Source organism: Carassius carassius, chromosome 10, assembly GCF_963082965.1.
Source record: "Carassius carassius chromosome 10, fCarCar2.1, whole genome shotgun sequence".
Taxonomy (NCBI): Eukaryota; Metazoa; Chordata; class Actinopteri; order Cypriniformes; family Cyprinidae; genus Carassius; species Carassius carassius.
In genome coordinates this window covers 5504366-5525823 of record NC_081764.1, presented here as the reverse complement: position 1 = coordinate 5525823, position 21458 = coordinate 5504366, and the positions used below count along the sequence as shown (strand labels likewise).

Here is a 21458-nt window from a genome sequence, read left to right as displayed (position 1 = left end):
TGAAGCCAGTCTAGTGTATTAACGTTGATTTAAATACAGCGCAGACTGAAAGGAATAGTAATACAAAAGAACCTTTTTTGAGAGAGAGAGAGAGAGAGAGAGAGAGAGAGAGAGAGAGAGAGAGAGAGAGAGAATTTAGATTTAGACGCCTAATGATGGTGGCATGTTTCCTCAAGTACGTTAACGTGAATATTTCGCACAAAATGAAATCATTTGCTCACTCTCATTTCATCCCAACCTTATTTCCGTTCTTCAGTGAACTTCAGTAGGCTATGTCTTTTGACATCTTGTCCAATCAGTGACTTTATTACGTACGCTGCTATTCCATTTCGCAGGATTATACCAGATTTGTGTTCTCCTGTATTCAGGAGTTCGCGCTCCCGAGTCGAACTTGCCAAATCCGAAAGTCCGAACTTTGTGTACTTGAAACGGAGAAACGGTTTATGTCTTTTGACATCTCGTCCATACAGTGACGGTGGATGCCATCAAAACACTTAGTGCGTATTCCGAAATTATATATAGCTTTGTGTGGGGAACAAATAAAATATAAATCGTTATTGGCTGATAATTCCCCTCAGACGTCGGTTGTTGTCAAATATCATTTGGCAGAGTTGAGTCGAGATAAAAAATGGCGCTATCGCACGCGCCGCTCTAATTGGAAGAAATTTGACGTTAAACCATTGATAACTGCGTTTGGTGTGTGTTCTTAAACCGATTATGTTTAATAAACTGACAGCGCACGTGATCATGTAAACACGGTAACGTTAACCCATTTTCTTGACTGAGAAAGTACTATAGTAATGAACTAATTTGGTGTGATAATTCAGTAGTTCCTGTGGTAATATAACCACCATACTAATATAAACAAATTAATATACCCAATACTGTACTAAGTTTTTTACAACTATAGGGTATATTATACTACAATACACTTCCGTTTACTGTAGTAAAAACTAAAGTGTACTATATACAGTATTTATTAGAGTTTATCAGTTCTCTATAGTTAAAACTACAGTATGCTGTATCATTCATTACCAAAGTGGTAAATACTATAATATATACACTTTGCTATACTATATATGGTTCAAAAACACTAGAGTATTTACTATAAATTTCTTTAGTAGTTTTTCATGTGGGTTGTGATGGCATGGGAGTATATTGTGCTGAAAAACATAATGAATCAGCTATCTTAGGCTGGTTTAAGAGATATTATTTTTCAGTTTTGGCTGAACTATTCCTTAATGGTAACCTTATAAGTGCATTGTTTGTATGTTATTTCCAGCATCTGTAAACACTGGCGGCTGCTGATGTTTGATCTGATGATGTTGTTGTGGTTGCTTTGGTGATGAGCCGATGCTTTGTTCCTGTGCGCCAGGCTCTGTGGAGACAGCACGTGACCCCACGGGAGAACATGTGACACCGACCATGACCTCGGCAGCCTCGAGCGAGCCACCTCCAGCAGCTGTGACGGGAAGTGTGGCACAGAACGGCGTGAACAAGCCACCTCAAGCCATAGTGAAGCCACATGTCCTTACGCATGTCATCGAGGGTTTTGTCATTCAGGAGGGAGCTGAGCCATTCCCTGTGAGCTACAATAATAACACCAATACTAATACAACAACTACAACTACTACATCTTATTTTCGAATAGTGGACAATTTTAGAATGATTCATAATAGTACATTTAAGATAACACTATTATTATTATTAATTCAGTTTATTGTAATTGTTTAATTATACAATAAATAAAATAATATAATATTTGTATTATTGTTTAAACATTATTTTAGTTTAGTTCGAATTTATTATTATTATGTATTATTATTATTCATAATCATTTTAATACAACACAAAAACCACCATCACAATAATAATAATACATTTATTTTTTATTATTCATTCAGTTATTTATACAAAATGAATTATACATAATAATACAAATTTAAACTGGAAATGAATTCAATAAAAATAAAAATAATTGCTATTGTTAATAATAACTGTTGTTGTTCTACAATTATTATTCACAATCATTTTAATACAACTACAACAACAACTATTATTATTATTATTCTTTCAGTTAATTATTAAAATCAATACAAATTGAAACTGAAAATTAATTCAATAATTGTTATTGTTAATAATTGTTGTAGTTCTAAAATTATTATTATTATTCACAGTAATTTAATGCAACAGTCATCATCGTTATTTATTAATTAATTTTGTTTAATTATTTTCTGCATCATGTGTTTGACTGTATGTTAGTGAAACACTGAACATCAGATTAAATTGTGGAAAAAATATTGTCTGTTGATCTGCTTATTCCAGCTTAACACAGCAAGTGTCCACAGTGTTGCAGTGATCAGCCTGACATCATTATGTCTGTATACTGTATTGTCAGGTGGACATACCGCCGGTGCAGGCAGACAGCCCCAAGAAACCAGACACGCAGCTTCCCTCAGATCCAGAGAAAACAGCCAGCAGTAATTCCCTCAGTGCCACAAACTCAGACATGGAGGAGGCTGGACAACAAGGTAGACTTGATTCAAACGAATACTGGAACCCATGGCTGTTTTTCTAAGATGCATGACCTTTTTAAGTGTCAGGGTAAAGTTTTGAAACATTGGAAACCTGCATTGTTATGAACAAAAGAGCATCATTATGCATTAGTGATGATGTGATAAGATATGGAATTTCCTGTTTGTGCAATCAAGATGCAGCAAAACATGCTTCATAATAATGCCTCACCATTCCAACGATTGCACACAAACACTGTTTCAGCTAGTCATAAATAAACTTTAAATTAATACTTCACTTACTAAATATTTGATAATTTTTTAATCAGACACGAGGACTCAGGAGGAAACGGAGGAACCCAAGCTTACATGTGAGCTCTGTGGATGGGTCGATTTTGCCTACAAGTTCAAACGCTCAAAACGCTTCTGTTCCTTGGTCTGTGCTAAAAGGTTAGAGATTCAGTAGAATATTAAATGGAAATATTTAGACCAATTTTGGTTTTTGCAAACAGTGATCATGTTTTTTTTTGTGGGTGGAGCCAATCTGGTGGCAGAAAATGCTAGTTTTGAAGTAGCGGTCTATGGAAGCCATGGTTTTAAAGAATAAAAAAGGTCATTTTGAGTTTGTATTTTAAAATTCTGACTTTTTTCTCACAATTCCGAGATTATACTCCACAATTCTGATAAGAAAAATCAGCTTGTCATTCTCTCTTTTCCCCTCAGGTCAGAATCATGAGTTTATCTCCCACACTTCTGGCTTTTTTCCCCCTAAGAACTCACAATTGTTGGGTTAAATTTATTTATAAAGTCAGAACTAGGAGATGTAAACTTGCATTTGTGTGAAAAAAGTCAGAATTGGAAGATAAAATAGGTAAATGTTAAAGGTTCAAATAGTAAGCTATTTCATGCTATTGTTTATGCTTTAAAAGTAGGGTAATCATAGCCTGTTTCATCCATCGTTTAAACATCTGCATTTAGCTTCAAATGTTGTCTTTAACCACATTATCCTTTAAAAAATAGTTATATTCTGATTCTGACAACCGAAGGCACAACAATACATTTACCGTTTACCTCCACTTGTGTTTTTCTGCCACCACAATGTGTGCACAGCTGCATGTGATGTATGTCTACTACAAATTGGTCGTCTATATAGAAATGCATGTTTAAACAAAGCTGCATGACACTTCATGGTAATTTGGGTTTACTAAAGAAGTTATAATACTCAATGACTAAAATAATATACTCATTCATTCAGCTGCCTGGTCAACTACTGTTTTTTTAAATGTGCTTTAGAAGTGAATTGAACTTGAAACTTGCCTATACTAATAATAGATTTTTGTGATATTGCAATGATGTGACATTGTCTGTATGGTAATTTATAACACTTTTGAACAGATACAGTGTAAGTTGCACGAAGCGGGTTGGTCTGTTCCACCCCAACAGAACTAAAACAACCAAAAAGATAAATCAATGGAGAAGGAGGAGGTCTCATAGTCCCAGAGGCAGGGAGGCCAAAAAGCAGGTGAACAGCTACTTCAGTACAATGTAGTAGTGTTGCATGCCATAATGTTTTTGTATAAATATATAAAGTAAATGATGCTCATATTGTCTCGTTTTAACCCCCCCAGCGGCTCTCTGTATCTCAGCAATCTCAGGGAGAATCTATATCCTCACCTCTCCAGTCTCAGCCTAGTCAAGGAGAGTCCAGTCCCTGTTCGGATATGTCCAGTTATGAGGAAGCAACTTCCCCGCTCTCTGCAGCCAGTTCTGGCCCAATTGTTTCTCAAGATGGGGTCACTGCTAACGATCCTGAAGAGCTTCCTCTCCTAAGTCAGCACTTCCTGCCATGTGACCCCACCAAATGGAATGTGCAAGAGGTTTTTGAGTTCATTCACTCTTTGCCAGGTAAGCTGCTTGTATCATTTGGGGTATTATATATATATATATATATATATATATATATATATATTGTACTATATTCCAAGTACTTTAAAGACATTACTGTTTAAAAGTTTGGGTTCAGTACAAGTTTTCTTGAAGAAATTAATACTTTTGTTCAGCAAGGGTGCATTAAATGAATTAAAAGACAGTAAAGACTTTTCTACTGTTTTACATTGTAAAAAAAAAAAAAACTTCAGTTTCAAATGAATGTTGTTCTTTTGACTTTTCTATTCATCAAAGAATCCTGAAAAAATGTTTCACGTTTTTCACAAAAATGTTAAGAAGCACAAATGTTTTCAACAATGATAATAAGAGGAAATGTTTCTTGAGCAGCAAATCAGCATATTAGAATGATTTCTAAAGGATCATGTGACACTGAAGACTGGAGTAATGATGCATCACAGGAATAAATAATATTTAAAAATATCTTAAAACAGAAAACAGTTATTTTAAACTGTAATAACATTTCACAATATTGCTGTTTTCACTGAATTTAATCAAATAAATCCAGCCTTAGAGAGCAAAAGAGACTATTTACAAAAATATCTTACCAACCCCAAACTTTAGAACAGTAGTGTATATATACAGATATGCACAAGCACTCAATGTAAAATATTAATAAATGTCATTAAATATTACAGTATAATATAATGATGGGGGATTTTTTTTTTTTGCAACAAAAACGTAATTTATTTACAATTATGTTGATTAATATGTAAATTTTTGTGACTTCACAATTTAGGTTGCCAGGAGATTGCAGATGAGTTCCGTGCTCAGGAGATTGATGGACAGGCCATGCTGCTACTGAAGGAAGATCATCTAATGAGTGCCATGAATATTAAATTAGGACCCGCCCTCAAGATCTTCGCTCGTATAAACATGCTGAAAGATTCCAAACCTTGAAAAGGCAGTGTGTGTTTCCTCTGATGTCACTGACCTTGACCTAGTGACCACAGCACCCCGACTGCACTACAACATTTTAAAAATAATTAACTAAAATTCTTTATACATATTGGGGCTAAAGCCTTAAACTACACCTCTTCAAGAAAAGAAATTAAATAAATTCAGCTGGAACACAAATGACCCGACTACCTATGAAAAATTGCACAAAGAGTGACTTTATACCAAATGGAAGGGATTATAAAACAGTGATTTGGAAGATCAGTGAATTTCCCAGATCACTGGACTTAACTAGTAGCATCGGTGCTCCGAAGAAATCTTTGGATAATGTATGTATAACAGTGCAGTCCAAACAGATCTAATGTTATCATGTGGTTTGACAGTCCCACATCTTAGCCCAGATGTCTCTGGATTGTACATTTGTTGTTTTCAGGTATGATTATGTCTTATTGCACATGCCAGATGCTTTTGTACAGTAAAATATGTTTAAGTAAATTATTATTACCTTCGCGTGCGAATATTTGTTACGGAGTTGAATCACAACAAACTGGTGCTATATCACTCTCACATTTACTTTAAGACTTAACAGAAGCACAGTAACAGAATATTTAACTTTAAACCTGAAAAACAACCTGTAGAAAGGGATCCAGTCTGAAAAATTCCTGTCAACAGCGCCTTATTCAATGTGCGTCCGTACAGACGGTCTGGAATTGAGATGCACATTAAATTGTATTTGCTTTGGATACTGGGAATGACACTATGTTTGGTTTTAATTGTGCCCATTTTTGTCATTGTGTGTTGCTAGAAAGGATTGTGATGATGAAATGTTTTTTTTTTTGTACAATGCTTTGTGAAATGGCTGTATTTATCAGATGAAATTTGTAATATAACATTTTTAATGAAGGATTTACATATCAACTTGTTTAATTTTTTGACCCTTTTTGACAGCTTCATTTATTATTATTTTGTGATTACACACCTAAATTGTTATTGCATTATTTATGTAAAATACCCAACAAAGCCTGAAAACAAATGTTGTTTGTTGCCCTTTAAAACCTAACTTATTTTTGCGAAACATTCTACTCTATTTTTCTTTAAATAAATGCTACCCAGTTTGAGATTTTTCACTTTTTAAACTCTGGACCAAGTGTCCAAATATTATTGTTTACTCCAATAAGACACCACTAGGTGGCACACTTGCGTTTCTAACCCAAACTAACGTCTAACATTCAACATTTAGGATTACTTTTAGAGTGTTTATGTATCTAACTCGACCCTGATACTATAAAAACTAAATTTTTCACAGAAACCCGTTGTCGTGTTGGGAATTCGGGACCAAAGCTTGCTTTCTAGTCTCACCGTTGCAAAGGTAATCTCATTTTATAAACTTTTCCTGTTACGCCCCGCCTCCTACCTCTGCGTCTCGCTTCTAATTGGTCGATTGTGCTAAAACACTCCCATCCTATTGGCTGTGTAAGATGTCTGTTTGCGTTCCTTCACAGCAGATGAACTTCAGTGAAGCCGATTTTCACCAACGGTGCTGCTCGATGAGCGATATTGGAAACTGATCATCAAACCTGACATGGCACCCGCAACGGTGAGAATGTTCTCTTTATAACATATCACTTAATACGTAACGTTATATAGAAAAAGAAAGTAGAAGAAAAGAATGCACACGAGAGGCAGAGAAAGTTTTGTGTATGAATAGTTTGAATAGTTAATGCTAATTACAGTTTTAAATAGCCAATAGTTCTGACAGCAACTGTGCTAACATTGCAACGTATATGGAATAAAACAGCCCAATTATTCTATTCTATTTTTTTTATTTATTATTTTTTACAGCTTTTTGCTTGTCAGATCTGCACAAATGTAAAAGGCTGTGTTTCGAAACGTAGTGCACTGTCTACCTAGGCAGCATTTTTGCATCAATGGGAAAATCAACGGGAGTTTAATAGTTCATAAGTTTTGGTCATCATATACATTAACGTTATGCGTTCAAAGTCAGAAGAACTCCAGTGAACCCAAAACAGCGATCGTAGGCAGTAGCCTACATTAAGTTTGGATGGATAACATCAAAGAAAATCAACCAAAAAGTGGAACTTTTCCTTTTATAATATAATATAGAACAGTTATTTTTATTTTATCATTAATTGTATACTGAATATGATTTCAGAATTTTGCATCTTATTTTTTTGAACACGGTGTGTTTTTTATTATTTTACATTTTCAAAATCATATTTAGTGTGTATATCAAAAGTCATGTACAACAAATAATAATGATTAAAAATCTATGATAATATTATTTTCAACTGCTTAAATTGGATTGGAAACGGTTTAAAATATGACACTATGTGTTCTGTCCAGCTGATCACATCAACAGGCAGTTGACTTTGGGCCATCAGTTTTGTAGCTCACAAGCAGCTTGAGGATAAAATAAATTACCCTCTGACATGTCGGGTGAGCTTGGACTCAAACACTGCCTGCTTCAGTCTAGCTCCAGGGAGACATGCTGGGTAATTTAAGAAGCATTTGGGGTGATGTTGAATAGTGTAGCACCATTTAATTCAGAAAGGCATGGACACCGGTAAAAAGGAAATGCCAAATTAGTCAACCATGCAGAACACTATCAGATCATCTTCAAGTGCACAAGAAAAAAAGGTTATGTAGATGTATAAAGATTTCTACAAATGATTTTACTCTTTTTTTTAATCACCTTTCCCTATAATGTTTCATTCTAAATCACAAGTTTTAGTAAAGACAGATATTTTTCATACTTGAGATATCTGTTAGGTAATTGAAAGTACTTACTGATGCATGATATAATTTTCTTTGGGCTTTATGAAGTGAACTTGTGAAATTAGCGCGTCTATAATGTTTGGCTTTGCTTAGGAGCACGATTCATATTAGCACTGTTTGAATGGGTAAACCGCAAACCATGAAAGCTTTCTTTACGGCCACAGATATAGTATGCAGGTTCCATCGGCGCACAATACATCAAAAGGAACGTGACGGCTAAAGTTGCTCAACACAGATGAAAAGAAAATTTGAATTCATGCACTGCAAACAGTAATGCAATTTATGGCAGCTCTGACGTGGAAGTCAAGCTTCCAAATTTTAGCTGGAGCACAGTAGCTGGACGTCTTCTGTCTCTGCCATATTATGTAACACTCTGAGACTCCTTCATGATGTGGAAACTTTGGCTAACCACACAAATCTTGACATGAAGCACTATTAAAAGCAGAGTGGGGTCAGAATGTAGAAATCGAGATTGAGTTTTATAAGATTATTTGAGGTGAAGCTTGCAGTGCAGGATGAAGCATTTATGGTACACACTTTCTTGATTCGATGCTTTCAAGTTTATTCATGCATAGTTACTAAGTATTTTGAAGCGAGAGTTTGGGAGGGAATTTCAGTCAGTCTCACCCTTCCAACAAGAAGCCTCTTTCTCTAGCTGTCTATCAACAGAAGAGTCGTGGAATGCTGCTTTAGCTTTGATGTGCGACAGATGCTTGGACTCATGAGTAAAATGGAAAAAATGACCTTATTTCTTTTCCTGTGAACTGCACAGAAAGAGAAACAACATGGGAATGGGAGGTTTTTTTTAGATCACAGCTGTGAACAGCATTATGTTCTTGGACAAGCCTGTTAACCCTTTGTTTGCTACAGGAGGACTGGCTTAAAATAAATGGCTTTTGATGAAGCATAAATGCCTACTAGACTGAACATTGTGATGGGCTTAATTCAGGTTGTTGATTTAGTGCAATTAAGTCAAAATGTATTTAATCTTGGTCTGATTTGGTAAGTCTGTTTCTTGATGCTAAGAGCACGGCAAAATATGAAAGTGAGATGCAAAATATAGAAAAGTTTTTTTTAAGTAAAATAATTACACTACTGTTCAAAAGCTGTGGGGCAGTAAGATATTTTTTTTTGAAGAAAATAACATTTTATACATTAAATTGATCAAAAGTGATAATAAAGGCTTTTATAATGTTACAAAAGATTCCTTTTCAAATAAATGCTGCTGTTCTTTCTATTCATCAAAAATCCTGAAAAATAAGATTGTTTTCAACGTTGTTTATTGAGCAACAAATCAGCATATTCGAATGATTTCTGAAGGATCATGTGACACTGAAGACTGGAGTAATGATGATGAAAATTGTACGATTTTCAAATAGAGAACAGGCTTTTTTTTTACTTGCAATTAGATTTCACAATATTAGTTTTTGATATATTTTTTATTAAATAATGCAGCCAGTTGGTGAACATAAGAACTTAGTTCAAAAGAAGTTCAAAAACTTCTGAACAGTAAGTGTGTCTGTGATAAATATGCCTGCAAGTGGTATTGATGTTTAATGCCAGTAGTAACTGAAAACATCTGCTTGCTGCATCCATTCTGGAAACCTAAAGCAAATGTATATAGTTAATCTGTTTGCTGTGGGTTTGCATTGTTTATTTCATTATACCGTGCACTGAATACGCAGCACACTGTATAATCAGGACAAGCACATGGAGATTACAACAGACTTTTAGTCATTTGGTCTGCAGATGGAAAGGAAGGGAGAAGATTTGTAGACATGGGGATTGTTGCCTGACTGCATGTTCCCCAAACAATTTATTATAGACTTTATCCTTATGTAGTGTAGCATTTGCCGAAAAAAGTCATTAGAATCTCTGACTGCATTTGAGTTTTATTTCGTATTTTGTCACCGTTTGTTGTCTTTTCAGGAGTCGAGGCTGAATGTGGAGGCTCTGAGTAAGCGAGATGTGCTGCTGCTCTTTAGTGTTCTTGAGGGAGAGCTGGAAGCCAGAGACTTTGTCATACAGGCACTCAAGGTTAGTCCAGTCCCGTCAATGGACAAGAATGCTTGTTTTGTAGTTCCTTTGTAAGCAGCAATCAATGGCAGTACAGGCAAATCGTGCTGCTGTTAGTTCTCAAAGGAACAGTTCACTCAAAAATGAAAGTTCTGTCATTATTTAAGCAGACACATGTCATTCCAAACCCATGTGCTGTTATTTTATTTCTAGATTATTTTTGGAGAGTCTTCATACAGGTCTTAATTTGGACCAAAAACACTATCAATAAAACATTCAATTGGTTTATGACCTGTGCACTACACATCTAAGCCTTCTCAAGCTATATGAAAGTTTTGTGTGATGCACAGAAAGAAAATGGGCATCACAACAGGACAACAACAAAAAAATTCATTCCTCTGTCATGTACACTTTATTTATGAGCATCTGGACTTATTTATCCATTCAAGATGTTTGGATGTTCAGCTACGTACAGTGCTGTTGTTGCATGTTTATGCAGATGCAACAAAAGTCATACATCGGTTTACACTATTAGGGAGGAAACTTCCTCTGTGATTGGCAGCTTTTATGATCTTGCGGTGTGTATTTCTTGGTATTCCTTAGAGAGTTCCCATCATCCAAATATATAAACAAACCCAGACTGTCCTGAATTAATTTTATGATGACCTCGATAGCTGAGACTGATAGTCGCATTAGTTGATAAAAACAGAATGCTAATCTGCAATCAATTAGTTTTGTTGTATTTAGTTTCATTTTCTTCAGAACACACACACACACACAAACACAAACACACACACATATGAGCAAGTATCAGAATAATATCGCATGCCTGGAAAAGGCTCTATGCCAATCAGATTCTAGGACCATAAAGAACTGTTTTGTATGTATATACAGTATATATATATATATATATATATGTGTGTGTGTACAATTTAAAAATGTAATTATTTCTACAAATTTTAACTATTTTAATATTAATATAATTATTTAAAACACATTTTCTGTCCATCCCTGGTTTTCATGGATTGTTTAACTGGTGAGGTTTTGTTCGTGAATGAGAAAATACTGATAAATCAGTACTTCAATAATAGTTTGCTTCAGTAATTGTCTATTGACAGTAGTTCACTGTCAAACACGTTTTACTCTTTGCACAGCAGACCAGATACCCAGGAAGACGTTATGGCTGTATCATTCAATGAAACCCAGATGTTTGTCTGGCTCAGAGCTCAATTGTACACGCTAGCTCATTAAAAACTAGTATATTAAACACTATGAAACTTCAGTGTATAGTTCATCTATATCAAAGCTCAGTTTAAGATATCTAAAGGCTATACATTTATAAAAACATCTTAGCCTTTATAAAACTTGTCCTTACCCTAGAAATGATGCTGCTGGTATGCAGAGTTCTTGGTTAGCTGTGCAACTAACATCTCACATGTTTTTGGAATAGTTGCCAATAACCTACACTTAAATAATACCAAAATGATTGATATTTGATCATACCCACTGTTAAAAACTGTTGTTGTACTTCCTGTTTTACTTTTTTACTCCTATGTTTTACTCCTACTACATTCCATTGCTGTTGCTGGGCCTCATCCCACACCAGATATATATATAAACAATATATATATATATATATATATATATATATTGTTTGTTCTCTGCAAAGCCACATACAAACATGTAAAACATTATTACACACATTTCCTTTTGTCTACCATCAGCTTTCAACTTTATTGTAGTGCCGCTGGTTCATCTGATCATGTTAGCATGGTAATAAAATTCAGCATCTGTGCTCTCAGATCATGATTTTTGTGGTTAAGCTCTATGGAAGGCTGCACAGATATTATCTGCTGCATTCCTATTCTCGAAAGCGTTGGACTGAGGCAAAAAAACAGTTGATTCAGGCATTAATCATTCTTTGAATCGCTTTTAAGTGACTTCTTAAGTAGATGGCATATATTTAGCCCAACTACATATGTCTTCTAAAACCCTCTGTGGGTTTTAGGGGTGATGTTCTGGCATGCTCTGTCATACAATCTCTGTCACTCACTGCCTGCTTTGAATGAGGTCATTAAAGCATGACTTTTCTGCTTTGACTCTTAAACACATTACAAATTTCCTTTTCCATTTGGTCAAAAGAAAAGGGGGAAATCAACAGGAGGGTAGAAGTCACATCACAACTAGCTCCTAATCTCTGTATAACTTCATCAGCCATGCTAATCGTACATACAAACACTATTCGTTAATTTGCTGGTGGTGTTTTCTCTGAAAAGAGGGGAACTAAATAGTATTTTGCTCAAATAATCATTTCCATGCTTATTTCTGGCCCTCAGCAGCTGTTGACTTTTAAACTTAAAAAAAATTCATGACTAACAAAGTATATAGACTTGGAGTTCCAGAAAGAATACCTTCCAGGTGTTCGGCTCAAAGTTTCAAGCAAGTTAACAACATAAATATATTGTCATAAAAAAGTTTCATATGAGGAGCTGGTATGATTTTGAGAGTGCAGGTAGCAGATATTGTCCCTTTATCCCTTGTCTCTCTAATTACTCTTTATGGTATCTTTATCTGTCAGATAGACTAACAAACATATAATAGAGATTGTTTAAAGGCACCAGACTGGGTGACTTACCTTAAGTCATTAGAAAGGTTAATCTTCCCAAGTCCCCCATAATTGCTCAGGCTATTATCCTAAACACACACACACACACACACACACACACACACACACACACACACACACACACACACACACAACTGAAAGCATCATAAATATAGAATGGAAAGCAGACCCTCATTAGCTTCACAAACAAAATATTTTACATACAGTACAGCTGTTGTTTATTTGAGCTATTTGGAGCTTAAATGACCTTGTATTCAAGTAATTATCTTAAATATAATTAAAATTGTCCAGTGTCCTGCTTTTTTTTGTCTAAGCAAAAAATGACCTTTATTAATTCTTACCATGATTTATAGAAGACACCTACAAAAATGCCATAGTTTATGTACCAAAAAATATTTTAGAGCAAGAATCATTAGATTAAATTAAAAGAATAAGGATCTTAAGTATCACATTACAGCCCCCAAAATGAATTAATTGTAATTTTAAATCTTTACCAATCTTTGCCACTGTCCTTCAAACCAGGTTTTACCCTTTTGTCAGCTTTTTGTAAGTTTTTAATAATTTAAAATATAATAACATTTAGTATGATCACTAACTCTTTTATATTTTTTAATAAGTGTAGGTCAGAATAATGTTCATTTTTTACATAAATATATATGTTATGCAGAATGATGATAGAACATTATTTCACCTATATTTAGAATTTTTTTTATTCAAAAAAGCTATTTGAGTCTTACCTGTCATGTTACAACCCTTTTTGACCTTCCCTTCCATCACTTTTCTTTTCTGACTTCCTATAAATATAACTCAAAACAGTTATATAATAAAAAAGATTTTACTTATTATGCAACAACTCTTAAAGTTGTGCACTTCTGAAACGCCTTTCCTTACTTTAGATTTCTTCCCCTTCATGTTTACCATCTTTTTCCACATAATTCACAGGATATTTCCCAGAACAATGAATTTACCCAGTGACTGTTTATTTCCAGTTTGTCACTGGATACCTTAGTGACAACTATAAAATCCCAGAAATCCCTAAACATTACATGTTTTTTATTACATGCAAGACATGCTTTTTTATTTAAACCCCAAGCTTTCATTGAAGTACTGGTGGTAATGTCACCCACCATCACCCTCAGATTCTTGTTAAACACTTCCAGCAGGCCTCCTCTAGACAAAAACACAGCTTCTGCTCTCTTTCTGTCTCACCCCTTCTGATTCAGAGACTGTAAAACACTCATGCATTGTGTCACGTCTACACAGCACATTTATCTGTTCCAGCATCAGTGCCACAGTGGTTCACAAAGAGTCAAGGTGTACTGACTTACACTCATGTACCACATTATTCATGGCTAGTGTGTGAGTTTCTAATAATCTTAAATTATTGTTGAAGTAGAATCTTAGATCTGTCTTATATGGCAAGTTCATGCTCATGTTGCTGAATTTGAGTAAACCATTAAACACACAAATACTCTCTCACACACTTACCAGACGGACAATCATGTCACGACTTGAATCTGTCATTCTAGAGAGCAGATGAGCCGAGTGATTTGACAATGCAGTGGAGAACATGTTACTTTGAATTGTTTATTTCAACATGGTCATAATATATATTATGCAGCTCCCAGTCTTTAAGCTTTCAGCTGAAATCACAAAACCTGACATCCTTCCAAACAACCCTGTACAAGGTGGAGTGTTTAATCCCACCTTTCTCGTTACATTCAAGCTTCTTTTGTTGAAACCAGAAAAGTTTAAGTAACCACCCAGAACACCCTAGCAACAACTTAGCAACTTTCCAGAACATCTTAGCAACCACACAACACACAACCTAAAAACAACCCAAGATACCCATCAAGCAACTCCCTAAAAACTCTCTAGCAGCCACACAACACACCCTAGTAACACAAATTAACTCCCTAGCAATCATCCAAGGCACCCTTCATGCTAGAGCTGTAATCGGGCCTAAAAAGTTAGGCCCGACAGGACCCGAGCCCGACAGGTTTAGGCCCGAGCCCAACAAGTACATTTTGATTGACAGCTTTTTAAAAGCCCGAACCCGTTTACAGCCCGACATTATTCAAATGTGCGCACACACACAACTCTTTTGCCTTTTGTCAAGAATGAGTCATTTATAAAAAATTTTAACATAATTTATTCATAACTACCATAGACTAGACCACTTGGAAGTTGGATTAAAGAAATAAAATAAGTCCTCTGTAACATCTTAACTCACTGATGGTGCGTCATTATTCACTTATTATTCTCATTATAAACATGGTTAAAACTTTTCCACACCTCGGACTTTGCTTTAGTTGCTGGTGCAACCAAAACGTAATTGCCAGAGGCAAGCCTCCGTCACACCTACTCAGCATCCATTTTTGCATTTTTCTCGCGCTAACCGAAACACATCACATGACCGGAGCACAAGCCCGAGCCCGACCTGAGCCCACATAAGATGATATAAATTAAGCCCAAACCCGACCGAACCCGTCGGGTCCCATCGGGTCCCGTCGGTTCGGGCAAAGATCTTCAGCTCTACTTCATGCGAACTGAAACTGGAACTGGAAATTTTGTATTAACTACCCAGTATACCCTAGCTACATTAACTACCTAGCAACCACCCAGAACACGCAGCAATAACCTGGCAACCCTGGGTTACTCTTTCTAGCTTTCAGTGACAGTCTCTTCACTGTTCAAACAGTTCTGTTCAGTTCCTTTTTCCTGGGGTTTTTTTCTGGGTCAAATGAGTTCTTTTAGTTCATTTAAGGAGGTATTAAAGTACTCCAACTGGAACTTTTTTTGGTGCCCCATTCGCTGCGTTGACCCTAACTATACTGGAGCACACACACACACACACACACATACAGAGCCTGGTTTATGTTGCTTTTGGCAGGGTCATGTGCTCTGTATCATCTCATTTCCTGTTTAGAACACAAGCTTGTACTGAGTGTGTCTGTGTGAAAGAACGAAAAGTAGAGGCCTCTTTACAAAGCTTGCAGAGTTGTTTTGAATGAAAGCGACAAAATTTAGTCACAAACTACCAAGATAACAGATCTCGGATAGCTGTTTTATATCAAAAAACATTTTTTTACACTAAAATTTTGCTGAAATCCATCTAAACTAATTCAATAAATACCTATCTGTCTCTGTCTCGCTACAGGCCCAGTGCAGAGATTCTTACATCTGGGAGCGATATGGCAAATACAACTTGAGCGACCCGTTCCTGGCCCTGCAGAGAGACGGTGAGGTCCTCCAAAGCTCGGGACAGACCAGGGGAGACAGAGAAAATTCCTCCCAGAGACGAGAAGGGTTCTGTGGGGCCACGGCTCACTCAGATCCTTTGGCGGTCCTGAAGCTGGTGGTCGGACACTGTAGAAGGATGCAAGAGAAGATGCTGAAACAGCAGGCAGCTGCCGAGACCAGACACAGGAGGGTGAGTTTATACTGCATAACAGCTGAAAGCCACTGACATCGATACTAATGTGAGCATCATATCATTTAAATCGATTTATTACACTGCAGTATGTCAAAGAGAGATTGGATTGGTTTATAGGCTAATCATTATCTCAATCTTTCGCCCCTCTGTGGTGGTTTCAGGTCATTGCTGATCTGGAGGAGGAGAAGAGGAAGCATGCTGAGGATACTGCAGAAGGAGACGACGTCATTTACATCCTGGAGAAGGAGAGAGAGCGCCTCCTGCAGCAGGTACAAAGAACTGAAAATACTATATTTCAATTATATTATCTTAATTTGAGGTACTACAGGCTAAAATTTATTTTGCTTTAATAAAAATGTGTTATTGCTCTATTAGAATTCTATTAAATAAGAATCTATTAAATAAATGCAGCTATGCTGAGTTCAGCTTTACTTTCAAAGGGATAAATTACATTTAAAATAAATAAATAAACAAATTTTTTATAATATTTCAAAATATTTGTTTCACTGTATTTTTATCAAATAAATGCAGCTATGCTGAGTGTAAGAGTTTTTCTTTTACAAAATTTTTTTTTAAAAATCCACAAACAACCCCAAACTTTTAAGAAGGGGTTCTTTACAGAAAAATGTCTTATGTAATTTTCTTTTGTAAATTTATAAATCTATCCGTTTATTTCCAACTAACTGGTTTATTGTGTAATACTTTTTTTAGTTGGAGTTTGAGAAGGCAAAGACGTCCAGAATGGAGAGGGAGAACAAACGACTGTACGATCAGTTAGAAGACCAGCGAGTCCAGCATAAACAGCTTATGACGGCGCTGAGACGAGAATACAAACGCTCCAGCACACGTGCCCATAAGGAATCCCGGCGCTCCAACGAAATCAGCCATCGCCTCGATCGTGAGCGAGCGGCCAATCAGGCTCTGAGGGCGGAGCTCGAGGAAGAAAAGAAGCAGGCTATGCAAACGGAGGCGAGGCGAGAGGAGCTGCTGGCCGAGTTTGACACTGAAAGGGAGCAGCTTGGGTTGAGATTAAGAAAAGAGGAAGCGCGCTCCAGAGCACTACAGGAAGAACTAGAGAAGCTGAGGAAAGAGATGGACAATGCAGAAGAGAAATCAAATAAGATGCAGACAAAAATGAACGGACACCATGTTCCTATAGAGGAATATGGGAATTTTGAGAAGCAGTGCATGTTAACCAATGGGATCTCTCAGACCAATCCACAAGCTCACAGCCCCACAAACATCAATCAATCACCTGACATGCCCAGTACACAAGCTGCATACCAGGCTGGCATCAACCAGCGCTTCCATGCAGCCCGTCACAAGTTCCAAGGCACCTCTGATCAAGATTCACAGACCCTCTCCTCCCCTCCGAATAGTCCATGTGACTTCTCGCCCTCTGCAGCCCATGTGACTCCACTAGACAGCGCTTCTTCTAAACAAGCAGCCCGCAGCACCGTCACACAGGGCCTGAGTCACTTCAGCACTCAGCAGAGTCCCAGCAAACCAACATCCACCAACAGTTCCCCTTTCGGCACAGATTACCGCACACTGGCCCACTCTGGGATGTTGTCTCCCACCATCAGGTCTCCAACTATTCCCAGAGGGAACCCACCTCCAGTCCCACCCAAAAAACCAGGCCTCGCTGACACACCGCCTTCTCCAGCCACACTCCGAGCTGCTCACTTGGCTCAAACGACGGTCGGGTGTGGACGCTGCAGCAACTCAGAGAACAGCAAAGAACCAGATCTGGTGCTGTCGTCAAGCGGCTAGCAAGCACAAATGATGAACTTGATCGTGTCAAACACTGTTGATTATTATTTTTATTTTTTTTGTAAGGGACATTTCAGGTTTTTCAAATCAGTTTTAGAATATTTGAAATGTATATTTTCTAAGTAAATTTGCAATACTACCATATCTCAGTCAGATGCATGTTGATTGTGTGCATGAATAATACATTATACATTCTGTATCTTACCATGAGAAAAACCACCTGTTTATCACAGAAAGTCACCAGCTTCTATAAATAGTTTTAAATATTGTCATTCAAACAAATATATATAAACACTACCACTCAATAGATTGGGATCAATAATTTTTTTTTTTTAATAATTTACTACTTTTATTCAGCAAGGCTGAATTAAACCAATCAAAAGTTACAGTAAAGACATTTTTTTATGATTATTTTACAATAAATGCTGTTCTTCTGAACTTTTTTCAACATTGATAATAATAAAAAATATTTTTTGAGCAGCAAATCAGCATATAAGAATGATTTCTGAAGGATCATGTGACACTGAAGACTGGAGTAATGATGCTGAAAACTCAGCTTTACCATCACAGGAATAAATTACATATTAGAATGATTTCAAATAGAAATAGTTCACATCACATGATTGTGTATCTGATCATTTTATCCTTCCCTGTCATCTAGTTTATACACTGAACTATAATATTTAACAGATTGCATGAGCAAACAACCCTTTGCTTTCTCACATAGCAGTTTGTTTTGTATTTCTAAAGGTACTTGATATTTGGCCTAATATTTGTCTCGTTCAAATTCAGAAAGTTACAGATGTGTTTATCACATTATAATGTTGTTTTTGTTTATCTTTTTTTTATTTTGTGATCTGAAATAAATGTTATTTTTATTACCATTATAATTTTTTTTACCCATGGCCTAGACTAATTCTTGTAGTTATGGGCTAGACTAGAGCAAAAGATTTTAGATTTCCATATTTGTATCGCCTAAATCCAGCCAGCAGAGGGCACAGTATCACCTATTCTCAGCCATTCATGTTTGGAAAAGAATACTAGTGCACTAGCTTACTGCATATATTACTTATATACTGCCTTCGGTTTTTTTTTTTTTTTTTTTTTTTTTTGCAATATTTAGTGAAATAAAGTTACTTTGAAATTTAATACAATTTTGTTGTTGATGATAAAAGAATATATAAAAAATCACAGATTGAAATGGATGGTCGAGTGGGGTGCATTGCATTATTTCATTGCTGTATTCATTTTAACATTAAACTGACGAATCTGAATAAAGTCTTACAGAGAGCCATCTAATAATGAACGTTATTATAAAGTTTTATCTTTTAATCAACTGTACCACAGAAATAAGTCTTTGTATGATTCTCATTTTGATGTTACAAGCACGACCGATCCTTAGATCCTCCAACATTTGCTGTCTCAAACTCGGGATAAAGCGTGTGAAGAAAGATTGTGCATCACAAGCATCCATGTGAAACTAGCAAAAGCCAAGCGGGGATCAATCTGACGGGAGTAATCTGACTGCTTTCCCTTTCAGGAGTTCCTCGGTGCGACTGAAATCGTATACTGTTTGGGTAGGTACTTCATTTGAATTTACTCACGACAGTTAAAAAAGTACATTTTGTATAGTATCAATATGTGTAGTATGAATGAAATCCCTTTGACTGACTGCTCGGGTGGAGCAAGATGTCCCTCGGGAGAGTATGTGGATACTGAAGCAGGGTTCCTTGCTTCTCTTTTCAGTCCACATGTACATGTTTCTTGGATTGAGCGCTCATAAAGTCTCTCTGTTCAGGAAATTATTTGTCAAAGATGTACCGGTTCAGGCTGGTTTCCTTTGATAAGATCTCCCCCTCGAGAGTCAAGAGCTTTTTTCCTACCTAATATTTCTGGTGGCAGTGTTGGGCTGCCTTCCCTATGTTCCAGGGCTTTGAAGTAGGTGGTTCCCCTCAACCCCACATGCTTTGGTCTGTCTCCCCAAAGGGTTTTAAGTAGATGGCCCATTATCTTAGGAACATAGCTGTTAGAAGAAAGTTGTGTTCCCAACTTGGCTGAATGGGATGTCCCTCATATTAGTGTTGGTTGGGTACCCCATTTCCCCCAAGTTCTTTTAGCATTATTTTTGGTGCTCTCTCAATAGGTGGACAGCCATGCAACGTGGCATGGTGTAGTGGGTATTTCGTTACCCAAAGTGTCCCCAAGGAGACGCAATGTGGAGTTCACTTGAAGGGGAACATCTCAGGTTATGCGTGTACTGTTTAAATAAAACACTGATAAATTAAATGAAATGTTTAAAAACTGTTTTTATTTAATGTCCCTTAAAATATCAGTGCTGCTATTTCTGCTGACTACACTGGTTTATCAGATGTCCTGTGTGTCAGGGGATGGTCACCCCCTCTGGTGGATGCTGCTAATTAACATTCCTGTATGGTACAGTAGGTCAAGGTTACGAGGCCGACAGGGATGCCTGCATGCCTGGCCTGGTGAAATCTGTCTCCCACTCACTGCTATAATCACCAGCTCCTCTAGATCAGGGGAGGGGAGGGCACTGACCTCTCACTACAGAAAGGACGTCACTAATTATTGGTGCACATCCTGAGTCCCAGTGGGTTAAGTATTCTTGTCACACAGAGACAACAAAAACGGATGCTCTCCACTGTATGAGCTCCAATAGTAGTTAGATTTGACATTTAATCATATTTAGTGGTGGTTGCTAAGGCAAGCATCACTGCTATTACTATAGTTCACACTTAATGAAAGTGTTAGTCATCTGAACAAACTTAACTTACTTTAGTATTTGAAATATTATAGCACAGAACTTGTGATACCTGAAATAGTGCAGCTTGTAGAGGAAGAGGAAGTGATTAGAAGTGCAATTGCTACAAACACACACACGCACACAAACAAATATATATATATATATATATATATATATATATATATATATATACCAATCAGTTCCTTGACTGCATATTTGAGTGTCTGTTTCCAAGACTTAAAATTTATATATTTAGATTATTTTAACATGAGTAAATTAATGGCATGCAAACAAAATTGATGCTACATCAACTTATCTCCTAATGCGTGTATATCCTCCTCCTCTAATGATCTTGACAGGAAGCTAAAGGATAGTGTGTAAGTCAAAGTGACCAGAAACATTCTTTCTTGAGCTCTTTGTTGTTTACTTTGTATTAATGTTTGTTAAGCAGTTCTACCAGAGGTGTATTTTATGAGCAAGCTGGTGTGATTATGTATACTGACAATGTCACGACCCAAAATATATGAGCAATGGCTACTATCTTTGTTGAGAAGGTATTCATTGAGTTATATATAGACTAGAATATGCCGGTCCAGCATGTTGATACCTAAACAAACACTGGATGTCTGGCCTCATATAGCTAACATTATATTGAAGCATGGTCAGGCAATAGCTAGCTAGATATATAGATAGATA

The 21458-nt window shown here is 36.5% G+C and overlaps 2 protein-coding genes across 5 annotated transcripts in view; both read left to right on the top strand.

Moving 5' to 3' along the window:
- Positions 1-6295, top strand: part of LOC132151609 (polyhomeotic-like protein 2) — a 30608-nt gene extending 24313 nt beyond the window's left edge. For all 4 annotated transcript variants that reach the window (XM_059559826.1, XM_059559825.1, XM_059559824.1 and 1 more), the window contains exons 10-15: positions 1376-1584; positions 2399-2531; positions 2843-2963; positions 3909-4035; positions 4142-4418; positions 5197-6295. In XM_059559826.1, the coding sequence (XP_059415809.1) occupies positions 1376-1584; positions 2399-2531; positions 2843-2963; positions 3909-4035; positions 4142-4418; positions 5197-5357 (1028 nt within the window). In that variant the 3' untranslated portion in view covers positions 5358-6295. The remainder of the gene's footprint in view (positions 1-1375; positions 1585-2398; positions 2532-2842; positions 2964-3908; positions 4036-4141; positions 4419-5196) is intronic.
- Positions 6296-6665: 370 nt separating this feature from the next.
- On the top strand, positions 6666-18771 carry LOC132151611 (CTTNBP2 N-terminal-like protein). The gene is made up of 5 exons (XM_059559827.1): positions 6666-6951; positions 10080-10187; positions 15953-16225; positions 16390-16497; positions 16940-18771. Exons 1-5 carry the CDS (start codon positions 6937-6939, stop codon positions 17999-18001), a joined length of 1566 nt encoding a protein of 521 aa, XP_059415810.1. The 5' UTR covers positions 6666-6936; the 3' UTR covers positions 18002-18771.
- The last annotated feature ends 2687 nt before the right edge of the window (positions 18772-21458 follow it).